Below are 22,709 nucleotides of genomic sequence, written 5' to 3' on the forward strand. Positions count from 1 at the left end.
TAGCCAACCCTCCTTTAGAAGAAAAAAGCCATAAAACCTAAGCTGTAAAGCTGCCTTTTTAAACAATATTTATGTAAATTGTCTATAATCTACTTTTTCTTCCCTAGGAGTGTAGAAAGGTCTCTAAGAAAAGGAAAAGTAATTGATGTCTCCCTTGTTAGCACTTTCTAGTGCATATAAAATCTATAATAACTGAAATAGGATGTGAAGCTATTTAAGTTTCTCATATCCTTGTCTATGGGGCTTAAAAAACATACCAAGGCTTGTTACCACATCTCATGTCTGGTTTGAGCAAAGCACATGTTCTTTTAATACCTGTCCCTTGCCAAATGTCATTTGCATCCGTCTTGCTATAAAAGCCCTAAGATGACAAGGACTGTCTTTGTGGTGAGTGTATCTGGATTCTTACCTTGTCAGCCCAGCCTGGCTGCTCCTGATCTATTCGCTCAGCTGCATCATCACTGGTTTTCTGGATCTTATAATAGTTAGATGCTTCTTACTATGCGGGATTCCTCTTGATGTTCTTTTCTTTATTAGTCCCAGTCTGCAAGTCTGCCTCCAAGTCGTGGAAAAATCAGTTTGATTTATTGATGCTGGTCTTATTCTTCTGCTGGCTCCTCTGATTAACGTTTTCTTTTTTAAATTGAACTTGAGGTAGTGATTCTTACCAGACCTTTGTCTAGATTCTCTCACCTGCTTCCCAGAATTGATGCTTTTGCTTTCAAACTGGGAATATTTTTCTTTTAGCCTGTGTGCTTTGAAAGGGGAATTGCTGTGATGGTGCCATCCAGCACAAGAAAAATGTGCTGTGCTGTAGGTTGTGATCACTGTCACTTTGCTGGCCACTGATGCCAAATATAGGAGTAAGCCAGACAGAGCCTTTAGACTCTGAAGTTCACCAGTTAGGGCTTCATTTTGCTGGGAGATGTTGACACAAATACAGATCACTTGCAGTTCAGTGCAGGCAGCTGACTCCAAGGCTGGAGGGCTCCTGGCCACACTGTGATGACATAATGGTGGTCATCTTTGCACATTAGTGGCATTAGTTTAGAAACTTACAAGTTGGTTAAGTTTCATCTTGCTGTCTGGAGTATGAAGGGGGAGTTGGTTCTTCTGTGGTAGACCTACATTAATTGTCAATGAAGTCCAGACTACCAAAACCTTTCTTCACAACTCCTGCAATAAGAAAAGGAACAGGAGCCTGACTTCAAGTGCCCATCTCCCTTCCTGTCAACCACCCACTACACTTAGGGAAGCTGACTTGCTGAATTCAAGTAAACATATGCCCACTGAAATCAGAAAATGCTTTCATATCCTACAATGGGCCGAGGGAAGAGCTTATGAAGACAAATTAGAGGGAAAAGAAATTAAGCAATCTTCAGTGGTGAGGTAGGTACAGAACGAAAATGTAAGATCTTTTCAAGAATAAAGAAGGAAAAATACATAAAGGAGTATAGGTAGAAATTTTACTTCAAGAACTTTGTGATGCTAGGAGGGGAAGGAGATGAAAGAGGTAAGATATGTAGCCAGTTTAAAAATAAATTGATTGAAAGGAATGCCATTAAACAGCATACTCAGTAAACTTTGTAGAATTGATGTCTTTCAGCTTCACTTATCCTTCAGGTGGAAGATGCCCCTACAGTAAGTAGCTTAGTGACCAAGATAGGAGGAACCACAGAAGTCTTAGTTTCTGCCCATGTTAAAGGATAGTAGTGGGTAGATGTTTTCTTCTGAATAACAGATACATGAGTCATGGTCATGCAATGAATATTTGGTGCTGTGCTTAAGTCTGCTGCTTTATCCTGAACGTTTTTCCTGTTAGTGAAACCACAGCACTTGCCATACATGTTGACTGGTTTAAACACCTCCCCCTCACCCTTTAATTTATTGTAGAAGAGAGTATGCACAGAAGAGAATGAGACTTTCCATCACCACGATGCTATTTGTTACTTGCTATACATTGTTCCTTTAATCATAGAATCATAGAATGGTTTGGGTTGGAAGGGACCTCAAAGATCATCTAGTTCCAACCCCGCTGCCATGGGCAGGGACACTCTCCACTACACCAGGTTGCTCAAAGCCTCATCCAACCTGGCCTTGAACACTTACAGGGATGGGGCATCCGCAGCTTCTCTAGGCAACCTGTTCCAGTGCCTCACCACCCTCAGAGTGAAAAATTTCTTCCTTATATCTAACCTAAATCTGCCCTCTTTCAGTTTAAAGCCACTGTCCCTTGTCCTATCACTACATACCCTTGTAAGAAGTCCCTCTCCATCTTTCCTATAGGCCCCCGTTAAGTACTGGAAGGCTGCTATAAGATCACCCCGGAGCCTTCTCTTCTTCAGGCTGAACAGCCCCAACTCTCTCAGCCTATGTTTTTATTACCCATAGCATTGATTTTGACAAGCAAATGGAAAAAAGAACTGTAAAAGTCACTGCCCCTAATTGATGTGTAACCAACGGGGTTATCTTGGTGCAGCACAATGACCAGAACATACAGGTTGAATTTAAATGTAGTGTGTGCACCGTCTTGTCTTTACTAAAGATTTTCTTTCAGTTTATTGATCACAAAAAAAAAGTAAAATCAAATACCAGGTTCTGCTCAAATACATTATTTGTGCTTAAGATTATTACTTTAATTCTTTAGTTAATGCTTTTTCGTTCATGTACTTTTCCACTAAAGAACTATTTCGTTTTTCAGATTGTAGATTTATGTAGGTTATTATAGTTGTCACTAATCTGGAATAGATGCTGATGTTTTAAAATGTATTTATTTTTTTAAAAAATCGTGAATATAAGGCTATTCATCCAAATTAATCCTTTGTGTTTTGAATCGAAGCTATTGGGTTGACAATCACAGAGAAAATGTTCCGATCTTGGGTGTATACTGTTAGTCACTGTAATTCAAATGTTCAGTTATAAGAGTTCTTAAAAAATTTTTGATTTATCAATTTCATTGTCTTTGTTCATTCCAGTTGCTTTCATTGCTGAAAATTTTAGGATATGGATTTTAGTGGCTAATGTCAGTCTTTGGTCTGTTTCTGTGAAATATTGTGTCAACTGTTAACACTTTAAATTATTAAATGGTTCTTTGCATAACCTATCGTCCTTTGAGAGGGCCAGTGTATTTCTGACAGCTGATAGTGAAAGGTAAACTGACTCAAGTTTTCCTGCTGTTACCGAGAGTTTGAGTTTCCGTCACAAATACTGCAGAGGAGTATTTAAGCTGAAGTACTCTTTTGTTCACAGCAATACAATTGAGCTATTTAACGTTTCTATTTTATCATATGTTTTGCAAAATACTATTATTTCTTTTTAGAGTAGGACTTGAAATTAGGGACCGAAGTCACTTATAAGTCACTGATATCCAATGATAGGACAAGGGGAAATGGATATAAGCTGGAACATAGGAGGTTCCGCTTAAACATGAGGAAGAACTTCCAGTAAGGGTAACAGAACACTGGAACAGGCCACCCAGAGAGGTTGTGGAGTCTCCTTCTCTGGAGATGTTCAAAACCCGCCTGGACGCGTTCTTGTGTGATCTGATCTAGGTGGTCCTGCTCCGGCAGGGGGATTGGACTAGATGATCCTTTGAGGTCCCTTCCAACCCCTAACATTCTGTGATCTCTGTAATAAGACCATTAGTAATGGTGATAACGTGATGAGGCAGACTCACAGGCATACAAATAGGGAATTTTGATCCAAAACAAAAATTATCAAATGCGCTTTTTGAGGTAGAAGCCTATTTAGGAAATTTCTTCATTAGTTCTTTATTTTTCTCTGTAGATGTGGTGCCTGTGTGTTGGGTTTCTACGAAACCTGCATTCCTTACTTTGGTGTCGCAGCAGCGGGATATTACAGCTACTGCATTAGTTTACAAGGGCAGATATAAAAGATACCTTGAAGTCTGCTTGATGGTTTATCAGAGTTCACCAAAACATGATCGAATGTCAATGATCTGTGTGACTTCATTGGGGGAGGAGAGCAAAGAGGAAGAATAGAAATTGCACTTGTTTTTCTTGTTGCGGGATCTAATTGTTTGTATAACTCAATTTTGAATTTTTCTAGTTTTTTCCTGCAAACTGGTGTTTCACAGTCGTAGAGTCAACGTAGCTCCAATTGACCTTGCTGAAGAGTTTTTTAATTACTTGTGAAGTTAGTGTTTCCTTTGTACTTTCCAGGATGGCATTTGAAGCTTGAGGATCTCATAACCTAAGGGATACTTTACAGCAAGCATTTTACAGAGATTTAGGTTAGTTACACTGGTACTAAAAGTGCAGGAACAAGGAGTCAAGAGCAGAAAAACAAGAGGCGACTTACATGCTGCTCCATTTTATGCGCCACAGGCAAGAAAAGTCAGTGAATTAAGATTTTCATGAAGAGTAGGGTGAAAAAAGAAGAGAGCCAAGAACAAGTCTGAGGATCTTAACAAAGACTGGAAGGGAGGGCAGGGGGGAGGGTGGAACTGGTTGTAGTAATTGACTTAAAAGGATAATCAACCAATATGTCCTGTTGTCCTCTTTGCAGAGACAGAAGTTGTGGAGTCTCCATCCTCGGAGATACTAAAAACCTGCCTGGACATGGTCCTGGGCAACTGTCTCTAGGTGGCCCTGCTTGAGCAGGGTGGTTGGACCAGATGATCTCCAAAGGTCCCTGCCAACCTCAACCATTCTTGTATCCTCTTAGTTGAGGAGAGGGCGGGCGGGGGCTTTGTTTCACAATTAACTCTGCTCAAATAATACACCTAACTGCAGAACTTGTGCCCGTTTGACTGTGACTCGTGAAAACTTCTTAGTAAGGTCTCCCAGGTACTGTCCAAGCCTCTGTACCACCCTCTTTGGAACAACATTACTGCATGGGGGTTGATTTTTGGCAAGGAAGAAAGTAAAGGAGATCAAGAGATGTGTGGAGCTCAGAACAGCATCGTTTCTTGAAACATGGTGTCTGTAAACGGAGTCTCTGGGGCAGTTGGTGGTGGTCTGCAGGGAGTTCTTCCTTCAGTGGTGAAGGCCATGAAAGGCAGATGGAAGTATTTTGACATTTTGTGAAAAAACGTTCCTTATTTTTAGCCTGCTTCCATTTAGAAGCTTCACGTATTTTAAAAATGTTGGCTATTTTCTCAGTACTACCTTGCTATGTAAGTAATTCTTGTGGCAATCACTTCTTTGTTTTGTGAACATGATCTGTGGAGTGGGAACAGGACGGAAGCAGTAGGAGTTCGTAATCCTGTTGCCCTTTTGTTTCTGCTTTTGTACTGTCGTATGTTGTTGTAAGTCCAGCGTTGCATAAACATTATTTTTTTTGTATTTTGAGATTAGCTGCTTTCAAATACAAAATTATTTGATCACTGAATTGTTCTTCAGATCAAGAAAGCTGTGTACAGTATTGCTTTAGCCATTCAATAATAAATAATAGTGGGGAGGGTTTTTTTTTGTTGGCTGCTTTAGAGAGTCGTGTCAAGAACCCTCCTCTATCTGTAGCAGCCCTGCGGACTTCTAAGTTGTGCCTGGATATTATAGGGGCTATGACAAAAAAAAAAAAAAAAAAAAGAAATCCATTGCCTGGGCTTTCTGCAATAGCTTTGGTTCTTAGATTTTTATTTTGCTAGAGAGAGAGGGTGGAAGAGCAGTGTATAAGATCAGAATTGGATGCAGATTATCTGCCTAATATGGTTCTCGTTAGCACAAATGCTACAAATACCGTTTGGAGAACAAACGGATTACAGAAAAAGAAATGAAAACATCCAGATCCTGAGCATTTGGAAAGCATGACACTGATGTATTTGTGTAACCTTTTTGTGAAAAGCGATGCTGAAGTCAAAGAGGGGATTTTGATTTCCTTCATTAAAAGCTTATTAAATGAAGAAATAGGACAGTCGTCGTTTTGCTTCAGTAGTTGGGGGTCACAGAGGCGGGCCTGATCTCCTCGGGATATTAATGCCTGCTTTCAGCTGGGGGAAATGAGCCGTCGCTTGAGTTAGCTGCAGCTTTATGTGCTCGTCACTAGGGATCCCCATATGTCCTGGGATCTGCGGCAGTCGGAAATGGCAGAGCTCAGCAGCGGGGAGCAGAGGGCTCTCATTGCTATTCATAACAGGTAGCTCGGCTCAGTCTGCCCAGAGCAAGTCTGTTTAATGTTGATCAGCTGTCCATCTGATAAACCAAATTGATATGGACATTTCCTCCAAGGGCTGCCCTGACAATGACAGCAGGAGCATCGGGATGTCTTGTTAGTCTTTTTCTCTGAGCTTGAAATTTTATTAACCCTTTGTTAGAGCCGAGCCAAGCGTGATTACCGTACCGTGGCTGTAGGTTGCGTGAGTTGCTCCCTTGCCTCTTTGGAAGACAGCATCAACCTTCAATTTTGTTGTCTATGTGGAGAATGGCTAGCTGTTTTGCTTTCAGATTGTTTTTCTCTGCACAAAGCAAAAATTGTGAATTATAAAGGCGGCTTTTTAAACAGTTTTTAGTTTTTTTTTTTTCTGTGTGACAAAATACGTCGGTACCCTCTGTTTATCCTCTCCCCCCAACTCATCTACCTTTTGCATGCCTGCCCAGGCTGCGTGACTCTACTAGCTCTTCTTTCTTGCTAATTGGCACGGATCACTGGCCTGAAACGGTTGCTGCTGGGCCTCTTTGCAGGTCAGATATGTTTGGGGCAGAAGGGTAGGTTAGATTAATATCATTTGGGGTGGGTGCAACACATCTGCACTGTCCAGAGGAAACAATATTAGTTTACTCAGTACTATGCCAGTACTGAGGCAGAATCTAACCTGAGCATGTATCAGCAAGTATATGCAAGTGAATGTATGGAGCAGTTTAGTTACTCAGTGAAGCAGCACTTGGCCGCTTTTGAATAAACACGGGGAGCATAACATGCCTTTGTACTAGGTTGTGATTTAATTTGAATTTTAAGGCCTTTTAGTTATCTGCCTAGCTGAGGATGTGCATTGCATTTTTGCTCATTTGTGAAGTCTCCGTAACATGAGGGAACTGCTTGAGTCAGAAAAGATGTGAACACGCTGAAGGTTTTGTAAGAGGGGACCTGTGTGCATCTAAGTTTGCAGCATTAAGAGATGCTCTATTGTGTTGCTCTGTTCCCTGCTCCCCTTGTCTGTGCTCAGTTATTACGACTGTTCATCGCCCTGTTGTAGTTCTGAGCTAAGGTGACATCGCTGACTCCTTGGGAATGACAGTCACTTACTATCGGGGGCTACAGGGCTGAATTGTGGGAGGAGGGGAAGAGAGGGCTGTGCCACATGACTCTCTTCATGCCATTTCCAAAAAATGAAAACGGAGGGCATGCATCTATGGGATGACTTCTGTGGCAAGCCTCTCACAGGGATTTGAAACCCCAGAATTCAGAATGTAGCACACTGTGTGTTGGAATAAGAAGTGGTTTGTAAACATATCCAAATAAAATTGGGTCTGCTCCTTTGCTGGACCTTTGCTTCTCCTGACTGAAACAACCAATGAAATACCATTAGTACACAGTTTTAAAATGTTCAGCAGTTACTCCTCTCCCCTCTACGCCCTCCCGCCTTGGTGTTATTGAACTGCGAGGTATCCTGTTATTAATTTAACTCTAATTTGAGCAGTCATCGACTGCAGCATTCTTACTGTGTTCAGATTAGTTTGCTTGCAACTCCCCTGCTGGTATGTCCTTTGTTCCTTCCCACCAGTACTTTCTGCTTGGCATTTTCTTCATGTCAGTGTCCCTCAAGCTTCTAGAAGACAAAACGAAAAAAGAAAGCACCATCAGGACTGTATTGATTACTTTGTTTGAATTTTGTCACAAAATAAAGCTAAGGGGAGTGTTCCTCCAAATGGAGCCTGTGGTACCTGCGTCTTACCTGAAAATATTTAGTGATATTTCTCAGTGTTTAACACCTCCCCGTTCTGGCTTCTAGAAGGACATAGAAGAGCTACACAATAATTCATAAAATACACTTAGCACATGCAGTTGTTCCACCCCCCCACACACCCCCCTCGCCTAAGAATCTGCATTTTATTCATAGCATCAAAAATAATTGTATTTTTTCTTTGCTTTCAGCCAAAGAAGCCTGGCCGAGATTACGGAACTGATCCACACTGCGTTTCTGGTGCATCGTGGTATAGTGAATATTGGTGAGCTCAAGTCCTGTGATGGCCCACTGAAGGATATGCAGTTTGGAAATAAAATGGCTGTTTTGAGTGGAGATTTTCTTCTAGCAAGTGCTTGCACAAGCCTTGCACAGTTGCAGAATACCAAGGTAAAAACAAAAAAATTATTCTACTGCCAGAGCAAGTAACTATTAGTGAATCTTCCGAAAGAGAAACCCTTTAAAAAATTGACAGTTATGATGTGTTTATATGGAGCATCCGTTAAAAATCAGCATACTTACATTTTAGCTGTGTGGATGGATTGACAGGCTGCTGCTGTGAGCATGTTTGCCACTGTCCTCTAGAATTACTATGTTGAGGCCTTTAGTGTACATTCTGAAGCACTGTAGCCATAGGTAGTAATGGATGAGTGGTTAATTTGGTGAATTTAACATACATGCAGTGGCATCCTCATGACATGTCAGACTACACCACCTCTGGCAGATTGCCAGCTGCAGACATGTTTGGTTTGTTATTTTGTTTTACCTTGTGCTTTGTGAAAGGTTTGTCTCTCTTAGGGAATTCTGGAGGAAAAGGCTTCATTTCTTTGTCTACACAGCGCTCAGGTAACTTTTTACTCTTAATAAAATTATTTTGGTAGGCTTTTGGATGCCCCTGAGTATTGGATTGCCCTATTAATGTGGATGTGCTGGCTTCTAAAGGGCAGCTGCAATCCAGCTGCTCAGCCAAACTGTTTGAAACTTTACAGGGAAATGTTTTTCATGACAAACAAGTGGTATATATGTATGATCTTAGAAAATGAGATGGATGGAGACCTTAAAAGAATGTATCTCTAGTCAGTTCTTTTTTTCCCCAGACAGGTCAGCTACACCAGATCATTCTTAAAACGTTTTTGTCTAGCTTGTTCTTAAAACCTCCCATGGTGGAGAGAGATTCCTAGGCATCCCTGTGCCAGTGTATTGTGACACCTAACTATGTGTATGGCTGAAGAGCTTAGTGTACCATTCCGGTGGAAACAGAGAACAATTCTTCTTTGCAGGGATACTTTTTATACATCTCAAGATTGCTGCCATATTGTAATGCAAAATAAATGTTTGTCAGGAGTGCAATTGTCAATAATCAACATAATTTTAATCCTGAGCTTAAGGAGTCTATTGTTTTTAGATTCTCACACGAAAGCTCCCCATGATGGTAGTTGAGTATTTCTGTACTGCTCTGATCATAAGTGTGACAGTTTCTCTCAAAAGCAGTGTCATTTTGTAACAGAGCTGAGATTCAGGAGAAGAGACAGAAAATTAGATGTCAATCTGCTGGAATAGTGGGTTAAGCCATTGTGGTGATAACTGGTAGTAAGTATTAAAAAAAGTTTCAAATAGTGCAAAATTTTAGTTACATCATAACTAAAATGGAGTGCAATTGATTTTACTAATTGTTAATTTGCATCCATTCATTTATTTCTTTTTTTTTTTAGTACTCAGTAAGATTCTCAAGATGATCAAGGGATTTAACCCTACATCAATTTTTTGTTTCAACCTAAGACAAAAATTTTATAAAATGTGACACCTATTACTTTGCATTTAGTACATCATTAAGTATTGCAGCAGCAATGTATAGTCCCTGAAGACATGCCAGGAAACAAGCCTACAGTGAAATGAAGCACAAGTGCAAAGAAATAATTTTTTTTTTTTTTAAAGCAATCATTATACTGCATGTCGGAAAATTCTGCCAAAACATTTTAGCACTTTTTTCATTTTTCTGACATCTAAATACTTTCATAGCTTCTACATATGATAAGTGGGATGCCATTATGGAAACTGATTGACTTAGTAAATTATTCTTTTTCATACGTCTAACCCGACTAGCAAAGTTAGAAAAATTGAAGTACAAGCTATAGAAATCTCTTGACAGGTGCAATGATTTAAACATACTGTATTTATTCTTTTGTGAATGATGAATTTTCAAATCTGGCATCTGTTTTTCAGCAGTGTGAAATAACTGTGACTTTTTTCCTTCATAATGTTTTGTTTTCTTTGATGTACAAAGTAAAAATCACAGTACCGCTTTTTTGCTGGCATTTATTTGGTAGCTCAGCAAACTGGCTAATGAAATGAGCAGCGTTGTGTTGCGCATGGCACCAACCATGGCAGGCTATAACCTCTGTAGACATGCCTGGCTGTGGTATAGACTGGGATTTAAAGTAAAGGGATTTTTAACATTAACTGAAACCACTGCTACCAAGATAATTTTATTGTGCTGTTAAACTCTTGTCTAAGGTTGTGTGTGATGCATTTATCTCTGTGCTTCTCTCGGGGCCGACAATTAGATGTGAAATTCTGTCGTCGTAATGAAATGCAGAGCTATTTTATAATTGCCAAGGGTAAAATTAGCAAAGTCAATTATTTTCCCTTAGGCTTTTCCCTGTAGATATTAAAAGGCTGCAAGGTAATTGCCTTAGGTAACACTTTGATTTTTAAATAACATTAAATATAGGAATTGTTGTTGTTAATTCGTAGTAATTTTCCTCTTCTTGCTACTGTTGTAGAATATAACTGTAATGATGCTAACAAGATTCAAGGCTTACGGTTTGTGTTTTGGGGGGTTTCTTTTAAACTAGCACTCATACTTTTCATATGTTTGCTTAAGTTGTGCCAAACAAGGGTTTGAGAGGTGTTTTGGGTTTGATTTATTTCAACACCTGAGTTACAAGGACTCAAGATTTCTTGAAATGTCAGTTAGGAAGCCTCCTGTAAGATAAATTCTGCTGTTGCTATTATAAAGTCATCTAAAATTTGGGGTTTTGAACGCACATAAGAATTTAGAAGAAGGCATTCTCATTTTCTACTTTATGAAATTGAGACATTAATTCTGATTATAAAGTCAGTATTGACTGAGGCTTAAAATAAAGTACTGAAAGGCAACTGCAGGTGACATTTTTGTAATCGTAGCAAAGTTCTACGTTTATTCACATAATAAAAACTATTTAAAATGAACAGTGATTTCTTCAAAAACTTATACGGCCACAAAGCATTAGATTGATCAGATCCACATGTATTTACAATTCTTTTGTTCGTTCACGTTAACTTTTTGATCACCTTATATAAACTGTCCTCTTTTTTTTGTCTACTTTGTATTTTGGGTAGTGGCTTTTCTTGGCCTGCAGGTTGTGGTGATACATTATGTTGCTGGTTGAAGATAATGGGGATATAACCTTACTTCAGAACTGCATCCTGTAGTAGGTTGGACATTATTAATCCATGGATTTTAGAAGAGAATTCAGCCTCAAGAGGGATCAGGTTGGGATCTCGTAGTAGTTGGTGTATCAGCAGTGAGTTGAAATACTGAACTGAAATACATGTAATGGTAGCGTTCTCCGTAGTTCTTACTGAAATCTTAAGAATGACTCTCTTTTTCCCACTATAATTCAGTGAGCTCTTGTTGGAATGATTAAACTGTTCACAGAAGCACTTCAAAATCTACAGCATGAAAGCTTGGAATTGAATTTAAGAATCTTGTCTGTCAATGCAGAGCTCTGCCAGAAGACCACATTATAGAGCATTGTTTTATTAAGCATTATTTGTTTATAAACAGTAGCACAGATGTAGTACTTATATAGTGGATGCACTTCCGTATGTTAAGTTTATGTAATCCTAAAGGCATAAATGTGTTGTTTACGATATAGGCCTTGTGTTTGCATAAATATCAACAAGTTATCCCTGTAAGTCTTCCTGTTGCAGCAATCTGAATGTATACTGTGCCTCATAAAAAGAGCTGCTTATCTTCAACAATGATTTCTGCTCCTGTAACATCAGTTGCGGTCCTATGGGGAAGGCTCAGTTTTGAACTTGAGCAACTTGGTTCCTTGCTGACCAGTGAAGGATGTGGGGAGTATCTCCTTTCTGGAATTATGCCAGTTGCTCTTCCGATGTAAGTTGATATTTTTGACAATTGACAAACAAGTCAGCTAGGAGCTACAATTTTACTTTTTAAATGTCATTTCAGAAAAGTAGTACTCGTATCAGGCTTTTTATTTTCATGAATGATGTCAAGAGAAGAACATAAGCTTTTCAAAAAATATTGTAAGTATTAAAACAATGAAAAATCATGGATTAGCTAAAGAAATGATTCCTAGGGTCAGTGGCAGTTTTTCGTCCTCTCTTCAAAACTGAAAACTTATTCTAAAAACATGAAGAGTGCATACCATCAAGAATTCTTTTTAAAAGGATTTTTGCCTTTGTAAAGGCAGCCATTAGCAGCCACTGACTTGTAAAAGGTCCAAATTACTGTCCCTCAGAACAGCATTTTTAATTTTGTTTGAGGTGAGTAGAAGGTGCTTCTCGGTAGATGTAGTTGTGAGATGAGTTATTTTCAGAGCAATGAAAGTTGTTTTAAAAGAGCTATTTTTCATTGTTTTCTCTGGTGGAGAATCTTAACCATAAATACCCACTAAGTGTATTTACATTATATTTTACATAAAATAAACAAAGACTTTTAATCTAAGATTCAGTAGCTGTATTGATCGGAGAAGGCAGAAGGAAAAAATCATAGAGAATAGGTGAGAACCAGAAGTAATGTGTTTGCTCCCAGTTACAGTGTTAATATAGAAAACTGAAGCTGAGGATAAAATGAAAAACACGATTTTCAAATCATGTATATATTTTTAATTATTCTTAACTCTTCACCTCTGCTCGCTTACCTACTTCCTTTTTCTTCCCTGATACAAGCTGCTGTAGGGATAGAGTAGGATAGTATCTATATTGCTGAGTATTTTTCTTCTAATTTAGTACTTTAGAGTGCCACAGGGATGTGTCTCAAAACCGTACACTGCTGACAAATATATATAAGTTTAAAGAGTTCTGAACTGATTTATGGAAAAGTACACGTAAGGAACACTTTTTTCTGGGTAATAGGAAGAATAAAACCAAGGAAGAATTGTAATAGTGTTTCTGAACCTTTAACCTAATATGAGATGACAGGAGATAGCATAGCCATCGTGACTGCATTATTACAGAATGAAGCTCCTCTTTGGGCAACTCTAAATAAGCAGATAGATACATACTTAATATTGGCATACAATTTAGCATAAATTTTTATTGGAGAATGCAAATACACTTTCAGTACTGAGAAATACATCATTGTGATTCGTATGTAATTATGAATGAGTTCTCAAGAAAACTGTTATTTGTTTTAATAATTATTTTTAGAGTACACCAGAATTTACTAATTTGCATCCACTTCTGAGAAGTAAATTTGGTTTTAGTTTACCTTAAAGTAAAGCATAAAATAGATCGTAATTAAAACAAACTTTTATGTCCATTTAATGGACATGTATTGTTTTTTCTGCCCAATGTTCTCAAACACTGGATTTTTAATCGGAGTATTTCTTTACTCGTTGGCAGTCATGTGAAGACGTTCTTAATAAAAAATCCTGTATGTTAAAGATGAAAATCTATTGGAATTTGTACTTGATAATCAATTTTTTCCCACACTACTGCCATGAAACTTCTATCTGGCATTTCTGTTATCATTAGAGGTAAGAGTTCTTGTGATGATGATAAAATTGTGAACGATGCTAGTCAATCTCCTAATTACTGTATTGTGCTCTTCCCATTGCCCCTTTCTGTGCTTGTGTCAATGGAATAGTTCCTTAGCAAGTGCATCATTTGCCTTTGTTTTCAAGAGGTCATCATCTACTTGGACTTGTGCAAAGCATTTGATACTGTCCCACACGACATCCTTATCTCTAAATTGGAGACACATGGATTTGACAGATGGACCACTCGATGGATAAGGAATTGGCTGGGTGGTCGCTCTCAGAGTGGCAGTCAATGGTTCAATGTCCAAGTAGAGACCAGTGACAAGTGGTGTTCTTCAAGGGTCAGTATCGGGTCTGGCGCTGTTTAACATCTTTGTCGGTAACATGGACAGTGGGATCGAGTGCACCCTCAGCAAGTTTGCAGATGACACCAAGTTGTGTGGTGTTGTGGACACGCTGGAGGGAAGGGATGCCATCCAGAGGAACCTTGACAGGCTGGAGAGGTGGGCCTGTGAGAACCTCATGAAGTCCAACAATGCCAAGTGTCCTGCACATGGGTCAGGGCAATCCCAAGCACAAGTACAGGCTGGGCGGAGAATGGATTGAGAGCAGCCCTGAGGAGAAGGACTTGGGAGTGCTGGTGGATGAGAAGCTCAACATGAGCCGACAACGTGCACTGGCAGCCCAGAAAGCCCACCGTATCCTGGACTGTATCCAAAGAAGCGTGGCCAGCAGGTCAAGGGAGGGGATTCTGTCCTTCTACTCAGCTCTCGTGAGACCCTGCCTGGAATACTGTGTTCAGCTCTGGGGTCCCCAACACAAGAAGGACATGGACCTATTGGAACAGATCCAGAGGAGGGCCACGAAAATGATCCGAGGCACCTCTGCTATGAAGACAGGCTGAGAAAGTTAAGGTTCAGCCTGGAGAAGAGAAGGCTCCGGGGTGATCTTAAAGCAGCCTTCCAGCCTACAGGAAGGGGGGTTACAGGAAAGATGGAGAGGGACTTTTTACAAGGACATGTGGTGATAGGACATGAGGTAATGCCTTTAAACTGAAAGAGGGTAGATTTAGGATAGATCTAAGGAAGAAATTCTTCCCTCTGAGGATGGTGGGGCACTGGAACAGATTGCCCAGAGAACTTGTGGATGCCCCATCCCTGGAGGTGTTCAAGGCCAGGTTGGATGGGGCTTTGAGCAATCTGGTGTAGTGGAGGATTTCCCTGCTGTCATGGTTTGATGTGGAGGGGGGGGTGGTTCTGGTGGCAGGAGAGGGATTTTGCTCCCTGCGACCTCCCCGGTTTTGGATCCGGGTTAGGCTTAGTTCTGGCCACCGGATCAGACTGCCATCCCCCTCGGGATTGAGCCAATAGGGCGCCTCTGCGAATTGCCCTATTTAAGTCAGGACAAGGGAACCGGAAAAGGTGCTTCGCCCAGGATCGACCAGAGAAGGGAGGAGGGCACTGCCCCCGCTCCCTGGCTCCCGGCCGGGCGGCTGCCTGCGTCGGGCCGGCGCCGCCCACGGAGAATGGCGGCGGCGGAGCCAGCTGGGGAACTCGGGGGCACCCCACTCCCAGGGTGCCCACTGGGCTGAGTTCACCTGGAGAGGACTGAGATCTGAGAGAAACAGCTGCATCGACACCAGGTCAGTGAGGATGGAGCGGGAGGAGGTGTGCCGGAGCCGAGTTCCCCCTGCGGCTGATGGTGAGATAGCAGGCTGCCCCCCTGCAACCAGGACGGCCTCGGTGGAGCAGCGACCCACTCGCAGCCCGTGGGGAGAAGATGCCTGAGCCCGAGGATGGCCGTGTTGGGGGCACGGCAAGGCAGAAAGGCATCTGGAGTCTTCGTGACGACCCACGCCGGAGCGAGTGGCTACAGCTCCCTAAGTACCCGAGACTGTGGTAAAGCCCACACCGGAGCAATCTGTGGGGAAGGATTGTTTCCAGTGGGCTGGACTCACGTTGGAGAAATTTGTGGATTTTTCCTCGTGGGTAGGGGATCCATTGGAGCAGGGGAAAAGGGTGTAAGGACTCCTTCTCCTTTAAGAAAGAAGCAGCAGTAACAGCACGGAATGAACTGACCTGCACCCCCCCAGTCCCTGCCCCCTGTGCTGCTGGGGGGAGGAGGTAGAGCCGGGAGGAAAAGGAAGGTGGGGGGGGGAAGGTGTCGGTTTTAAGATCTGGTTTTGTTTCTTTCTGTCCTCTCAAGTAATCGGTTTTTATTTCCCTTTGTCCTTCTAAGTAATCATTAATAAACTGTTTTGCTTTGAGAAAAGCGCTGCCTGTTTTGCCCAGGACCATGGTTGGTGGGTGCTCCCTCTGTTCTTGCCTCAACCCTCAGTCCTTTTGTTTTTTTTTTTCCTCTCCTCTCTACTTTATTGGAGAAGGAGAGACTGTGTGAGTTTAGTTGCTGGATCAGCCTAAAACCACGACACCTGCCCATGGCAGGGGGGTTGGAACTAGATGATCTTTGAGGTCCCTTCCAACTCAAACCATTCTATGATTCTATGGAATAATTTTATAGCCCCTAAAGTAATACCTGAGCAAATGAAGCATTCAGTTTTCTGCATCTTTTACAGATTTTTTTTTTTTCCTGTTTCACTTTTTCTATCTATAACTGGTAATGGAATTAAATATTTGTAAAATTTCATTACCTTAATGGCTGCGTTTGTATGTTTGAAAAGTAATCTTTTGGAGAAGTTAAATTGGAGGATTAGGTGACACAGTTTATTAATTTATTAATTTAATTGAAATTCTAAAAGTTAGTCTTAATCTATAATTGTGGTAATAGATTAGAAACAGTCTCTTTTTTGATCTGTAAGAATTTTATTGCATTGCAGTGGATGTCAGTTTTGAGATTACAACCACTTAACTTTGTTTTGATTCCTAATCAGTGCATTCCTCAGATAGGTTTGTCCTTTACCTTAGTGACCTCTTGCACCTGTAGTGGTTTGTAAAGCTAAAGCTTGTATTAAGCTTTCCCAAAGCTAGACCCCACTGGGGTTAGTACAGGTCTGTATTGAAAGAGTTTATTTTTCTGTGGTTCTTGGCCGTGGCACTGCTGGAAAATTTTATGTTTAGATTTCAGTCTGTTTTCTGTCTTCCCACTTGTGCATGAAAATGTAGGTGTGTGGTTTTTTTGTTGGTGTTTTTTTTTTTTTTTTAAAAAAAAGAGTGATTTCTGCCACTTTTCTTGTGGACACGTATGACTTTTAACCAGTACCTTTTAGCAGAATGACTGCTGCAGAAGCTGGTAGGACTGAGGTTGAGACTGATATCCAAATACCTAGTTAGAGGTATCACTGTGAATCATCAAGTTTAAGATTGAAGCTCTTTCCCAAAAATATACCGCAAGAATATTTTCAAAGCATCGAGGCATGGAGCTGTGGAGAACAGAATTGTTGGTGTTTCAAATCCTGTCTGTGTGTTAACATTGACTGAGCAAGTAACAGTCTCAAGAAAAAGTTATGCACTCAGTTCTGGTAAGTTTTCAATAAACTACTAAAGGTTTTCGTACTGGTTTGCATGAAGCCCATTTAATGTTCTTGCCTCTGAATCATCTCACTAACAATTTCCTCAACTTGCATCTGAATTTGCCTTCCTCGTAGCAGTAATCAGACACATCTTTCTGCTTCTCTGGTCTGCCCAGCAGACCAGGGTCAATGTTTACTGCTCAAGTTCCTGAACCGAATACCTGTCGTTATTCCAGGTAAATATTGTCCTCCTCAGAAGTAAACTACACAGCTACTTCTAACATGTGGTTAAGTAGTTCTTCTTCTGATAGAACTACTGTATGCATCATTCTAATTAACAGAATAGTCTGGAAAATACTAGTATGCTATCTGTACATGAAAGAGAAAGGGCTTTTCAGAGATGACTGTTGAACACCAATGAAGAAGAAAGTGAAAACTAATTTGAAGAAACTGAAGAAAAAGCTGGTTTTGTTGCGAGGAAAGTCAGAGGTGATTCAAGATCTCAAGTTAATTGATATACCTGGGAAATGTGTTCTGGATAGTTCGGGTAGCAGTGTCTGTCCCTCTCTTGTTGGCTCCGTTAATGTATGACACTGAATTGGCAGTTGTCTAGTGTTGAAGGCAAATGTTTTAGGAGTCACAAATATTTACAGTCTTTGAGATATAGAGATGTATATATGCATATTGTGAGTGTGTGTATGTGTGTTTATGTAGATAAAAATCCATTTCATTGAATGTTAAGGCTAAATTCTGGAAGAAAGATTCTTATTATATTGGTTTTAAAAGGCAAAACCACTCACTTTTGAAAGAACAAATTGCCTTTCAAGGATTTGAGGCAAACGTTAAAAAGTGGCTATATTTGATATTTTCTTAACTGTTAACAAGAAACTGTATCCAAGATGTTGATCACTGCCAGAATATGTAGGAAATGGATACTCAAAACAAAATTTACTCCAAGAAATCAAAGTAATGAAAACTTGTGGATGTGTGATGTTTTATTCTGCATGAGATGCGTGCTGTGAGGAAGGACTCTGAAGAGCCAGCAGTTCTGCTGTTTCATTCACCACCTACTTAGAATAGATATTGCCACTGTCTGGGTTTCTTAAAGCAGAGATATTTATTACAACTATTTCTTTCACAGCCGTGAATAATCATCATGGGGGAATTTATTGCTAAATATCTTTAGCTTATACACAAATTATAAAATTAAAATACAATTTCACAAAGTTGTGGAAGGTGATGTCCCCCATGAGCGATATTTGTGATGCCAACTTCATTCTTTTTATTACTGAAGCAGTGGAAGATCACAAGTTCTGTTTTCTTGGCTTTATTTAAAGTCTGTTTCTTAAACATAACAAGATTCATATTGAGAGTGCATAGTAGGATAAAAAGCAATCAAATTTCTGGTGAAATACTGTCTTAGCACTATTATCTCAAACAGCCTTTTTTATAGTGAGGACTTAATAGATATTAACATCCATCTTTGGGTGAGTGAGATGTTAAGACATATTTGGTTCTAGAGGTGGACTTTCATGACAGGGCAGTTAATAAACAATTTTGCAGAAGGACTGGAGGTCACAGTGATCAGTATATAGTCAGCTGCCCACTTGCAGTACAACTTCGACATAGAATACACTGTTTAAAAGTGAAAATAGATTTTTGTGATGATTCAGTTGCAGTTCAAAGCTGTTAGCGATAGTAATAAGGATCTAAAATTTGTCTGGATGGCCTTTCTTAGTCTCCCAAGAACGTAACTATTTGCAGAAGGGAAATCTGTTCCTAGTACAATCAGTAAGCTTAACCCTTCCCTAAGAGAGTACTTGGCACCAGCTTTGTAGCCTTAGATTTATTTCAAAGAGTAGAAAAGTTATTATTACGGATGTTGCAGATGTGAGTATGCAAAATCAGCTGTGATGGTCCTCTGCCAGCTGCTGGTATCACAGAATGGTTGAGGTTGGAAGAGACCGCTTGAGATCGTCTAGTCCAAACCCCCTGCTCAAGCAGGGTCAGCTAGAGCAGATTGCCCAGGACCATGTCCAGATGGCTTTTAAATGTCTCCACAGATGGAGACTTCACAACCCCTTTGGGCAACCTGTTCCATTGTTTGATACCCTCCACAGTAAAGTGTTTTCATGTTTTCATGTGTCCAGATGGAATTTCATGTTTTAATTTGTGCCCATCACCTCATCCTGTCAGCGGGCACTGCTGAGAAGAATTTGGCTCCCTCTTCTTCATTCCTTCCCAGCAGGTGTTTATACAAGTTGTACTACTAGGAGAGGTTAAAATATGTGTCTTGTAAATAGGGTGATAGATTATATATCCTCCCCTCTTTTTACACTGCTGTAAAGCTCGTCCTAAGAGTGAACCTTCCCAGGTTCAAATTTTTAGTAAAAGTGCCTGGAGTGACTTCAGTGCAATAATGTAGTATAGTGAATAAAATTATAGCAGTAATGTAGATGAGTTAATGGTATTTTAAAACAAAACACTGAGGTATTTGACATCTTGTTGGCTAACAAGAAGATTGAATCTTTGGATGGACCGGAACTGGTGGTTAATATTAGTGTTTTGAAATTTAGCAGCATTTTACTTGGAGTCTAGAATTTGATTGCTGCTACTCCTGGTACAGTGGGTTGTTGATTTCCTGGTTTAAGAACATCTGCAGTTTTGTATAGCTGATTCCATCTGTCAGATGCTAAATGATACTGCTTCAGATTCACATTTATTCAGATACACTCTATGCAAAATAGTAGCTACCACTTACAGGTATAATTTCTATCAACTTGGAGCTGATCAGATTTTTTTTTTTTAATTCAGTTCAATCTGCAATTAATTTGTTATCATATCCCAGTTTAATGGTTGTTTCCACCAGCATGACTGGAAATAGGGTTTTATAGCCATGCTTTTCTGCGTCATTTATTGATGAGGAGGCTTTTGTAGCTACAGAACCCTGTAGTCACGATACCTTCTTTGTTCACTGTTTTATGTAGAAGAAAGGTATGTAATGAAATTACCCCATCCAAAAGGGTTAAGCTGAAGGAATCACATACTTCTCTAACCTGAGTCACTCATCAACAGTTGATTGAGTGCTTTAGTGCAAGGATCTGTGGCATTGGATCTGCAAAGATATTAATACACTGTGTAAGGTACTATGTGGAGGTAAAGAAGGGAAAACGATATTTCTTCTGTTGGTTATGTTATCGTTAAGGAAAATGACTGAATTAGGCATTAAAAGTCTTTACACTAGCGAAACACCCTGCTGTGGATAGTGTTACATCAACATAAAAAGGGTAACAACACTGTTGAAAATCTTTAAGGTAGACTGACCTTAAGGTGGGTGTTTGTCAATACTAACAATATCAAATTGACTGCTGCTGATTATTTTGAAGGATTTTTTTTTTATTTCTAGGAAGTACCTTCTTATCAAGTAGTGGGTTTGGGTGATATGTTTACATTGCACATTGTATTTTGCTACTACTTCATCATTAACAGAGAGAAGAAAACTATAAATGTGTTTTCCAAGAGCCTTTAAAACTTAATAGAAAGCAAGTCACTGCGAGGAGTCCTTTCTCTGTGTTTCAACTGAGAGGGACACCTTCAAAAAATAGTAAAGCTCAAGATGATTTCAAATAGTAAATCCAAAATGATTCAATAAACATTACATTAAAAAAAAATCTGTAGGCCGGTACACTTAGTTACCTGTATGACTAATGATGTTTGAGAAGATTACCAGGAAAGAAAATTTAATTCCAGTGTTCTTGGAACTCCTTAGAGTGTTTGCTCCCTTTCTTCTTTTAGGTATTATTGAACAATCAAAATCCAATTTCAGCTGTTTACTGAGTTTTGTCTTTAGCTTCCTAGTGTTGCAATGTTACTGTGTCAAATGCAGGAGAATGTTTAGTTTTAAGAACTTTCTGTAGAGTTTTTAAGTGTGGAAATATTTCCAAAAATTAACGCTTGTTTGGGAAGGAAATTCAAATGCAAGTTGAAGGTACTTTTTATCTGTATATTTAATGTTTCCTGACTATCTAATTTACTTCTTTACTTGTATGGAGAAGTCTTGTTATGTTTTTAAGTCTACACATCAGCAACAAGGAGTAGGATCTGTCATAGCAGACGTGTGAGGAAAGGATATTGTTTCAACACCAGCAGCCCAAAGAGACAGAAAGAGAAAAGACTAAGAAAGGAAGGGATTACTTGTGGTCTTTCTTGAAAGGAATTTGGCAAAGCTAAGGCAGTTTGTCGAATAGAAATCAGGAAGGATGAGGGACAAAGATATATCCATGGCTGTGTTCTTCCTAGTGCTGTTTCCTGTCTTCCCGCAAGACCTTCATCCTTTCCCTGATTTTCCCCTTGAAAATATCTGGTAGAGTCTGGAGAGACACTGTATTACTGCTCTGAAACAGAGTGGTCTGTGTAATCAATTCCATTTCAGCTGCTGAATTTAAAATAAAACCACCACACACTGAATGGAGCTCAAATTCATTCCTTTTTTTAGACTAGAATGAGAAATAGGAGAAAATGCATATGCAATGTTATGTTGCATTGAACTTTACACAAAATATTTCGAAGACAAGTAAAGGGAACAAAGTGCTTGAGTTGCTAAACTGATGGCAGCAATGTCTTCTTTTCATCCAGAGTGTTAGAAATCTTGTGAAGGATGAGCGAGGTCTAGAATCCATTCTTTTACTCTGCTTGAAGGAGCCTGAATCGTATCTTCTAACTTCAAAATGTCTTATATTCTGTGATTTCCCTGCAGTCCTTCTAGCTTTAAAGTTTCACTTTAATTAAAATACATGGCTGTTTTTTGTAGACAGAGCTGAGTTCCCAGGGTGGTCAACTGCAGGCAAGAACCGGGCCGCTGTACCCGTGGCAGTGAACGCATGGCCCTATTCTGTGTCGACATGTACACGGAATGCTTTGGGAATTCTGAACCCTGAAATAACTTATAGATGGGTCCTGAGTGAACTACCTGAATGATTTAGTTTGAGTTCAGGAAAAGGAGGGAGGAAATTCAATGTGTGGTTGTTTGAACATCCCGAGTAATTTTCTGAACCACTAAGAAAATTACCACTGCTTTGTTTTGTTTCTTCAATCGATATTTAGAAATTCTGAGTTTGAGAAACATGAGTCAAAGTAAATTTAAAGAACTTTGAAGGGCTAAAGCTGTCCATTTTTGACGAATAAGTTACTGTACCAGGAAAGAGCAAATTAAGTTTCACCCAGCTTCTGATCTTCAAACCTACAGAGTTCTTCTGGCATTGAAACGTAGCACAGGCTTCTGAACTATTTCATGTTGGCATATATCTGAGAGGTCAGAGCATGAACTCTTTATCGTGCCATGGAATCAGGCATGACGTGTGCTGTGCATGATGTTTTCATTACTGCTGAGCAGTGCTTGCACAGAGTCAAGGCCTTTTCTGCTTCTCACCCCACCCCACCAGCGAAGAAACTGGGGGTGCACAAGGAGTTGGGAGGGGACACAGTTGGGACAGCTGACCCCAGCTGACCAAAGGGATATTCCCTGCCATATGATGTCATGCTCAGCATATAAAGGGGGGGAAAGAAGGAAGGAGGGGAACATTTGCAGTGATGGCATTTATCTTCC

General features: G+C 40.0%; 1 protein-coding gene across 2 annotated transcripts in view; it reads left to right on the top strand.

Annotated features, from left to right (window-relative positions):
* Window positions 1-22,709, top strand: part of PDSS2 (decaprenyl diphosphate synthase subunit 2) — a 125,648-nt gene that overhangs the window by 70,281 nt on the left and 32,658 nt on the right. For both annotated transcript variants that reach the window (XM_086608137.1, XM_086608138.1), the window contains exon 3: window positions 8,053-8,251. In XM_086608137.1, the coding sequence (XP_086464263.1) occupies window positions 8,053-8,251 (199 nt within the window). The remainder of the gene's footprint in view (window positions 1-8,052; window positions 8,252-22,709) is intronic.

The sequence above is a fragment of the Tauraco erythrolophus genome, chromosome 2 (genome assembly GCF_009769465.1).
Source record: "Tauraco erythrolophus isolate bTauEry1 chromosome 2, bTauEry1.pri, whole genome shotgun sequence".
Taxonomy (NCBI): Eukaryota; Metazoa; Chordata; class Aves; order Musophagiformes; family Musophagidae; genus Tauraco; species Tauraco erythrolophus.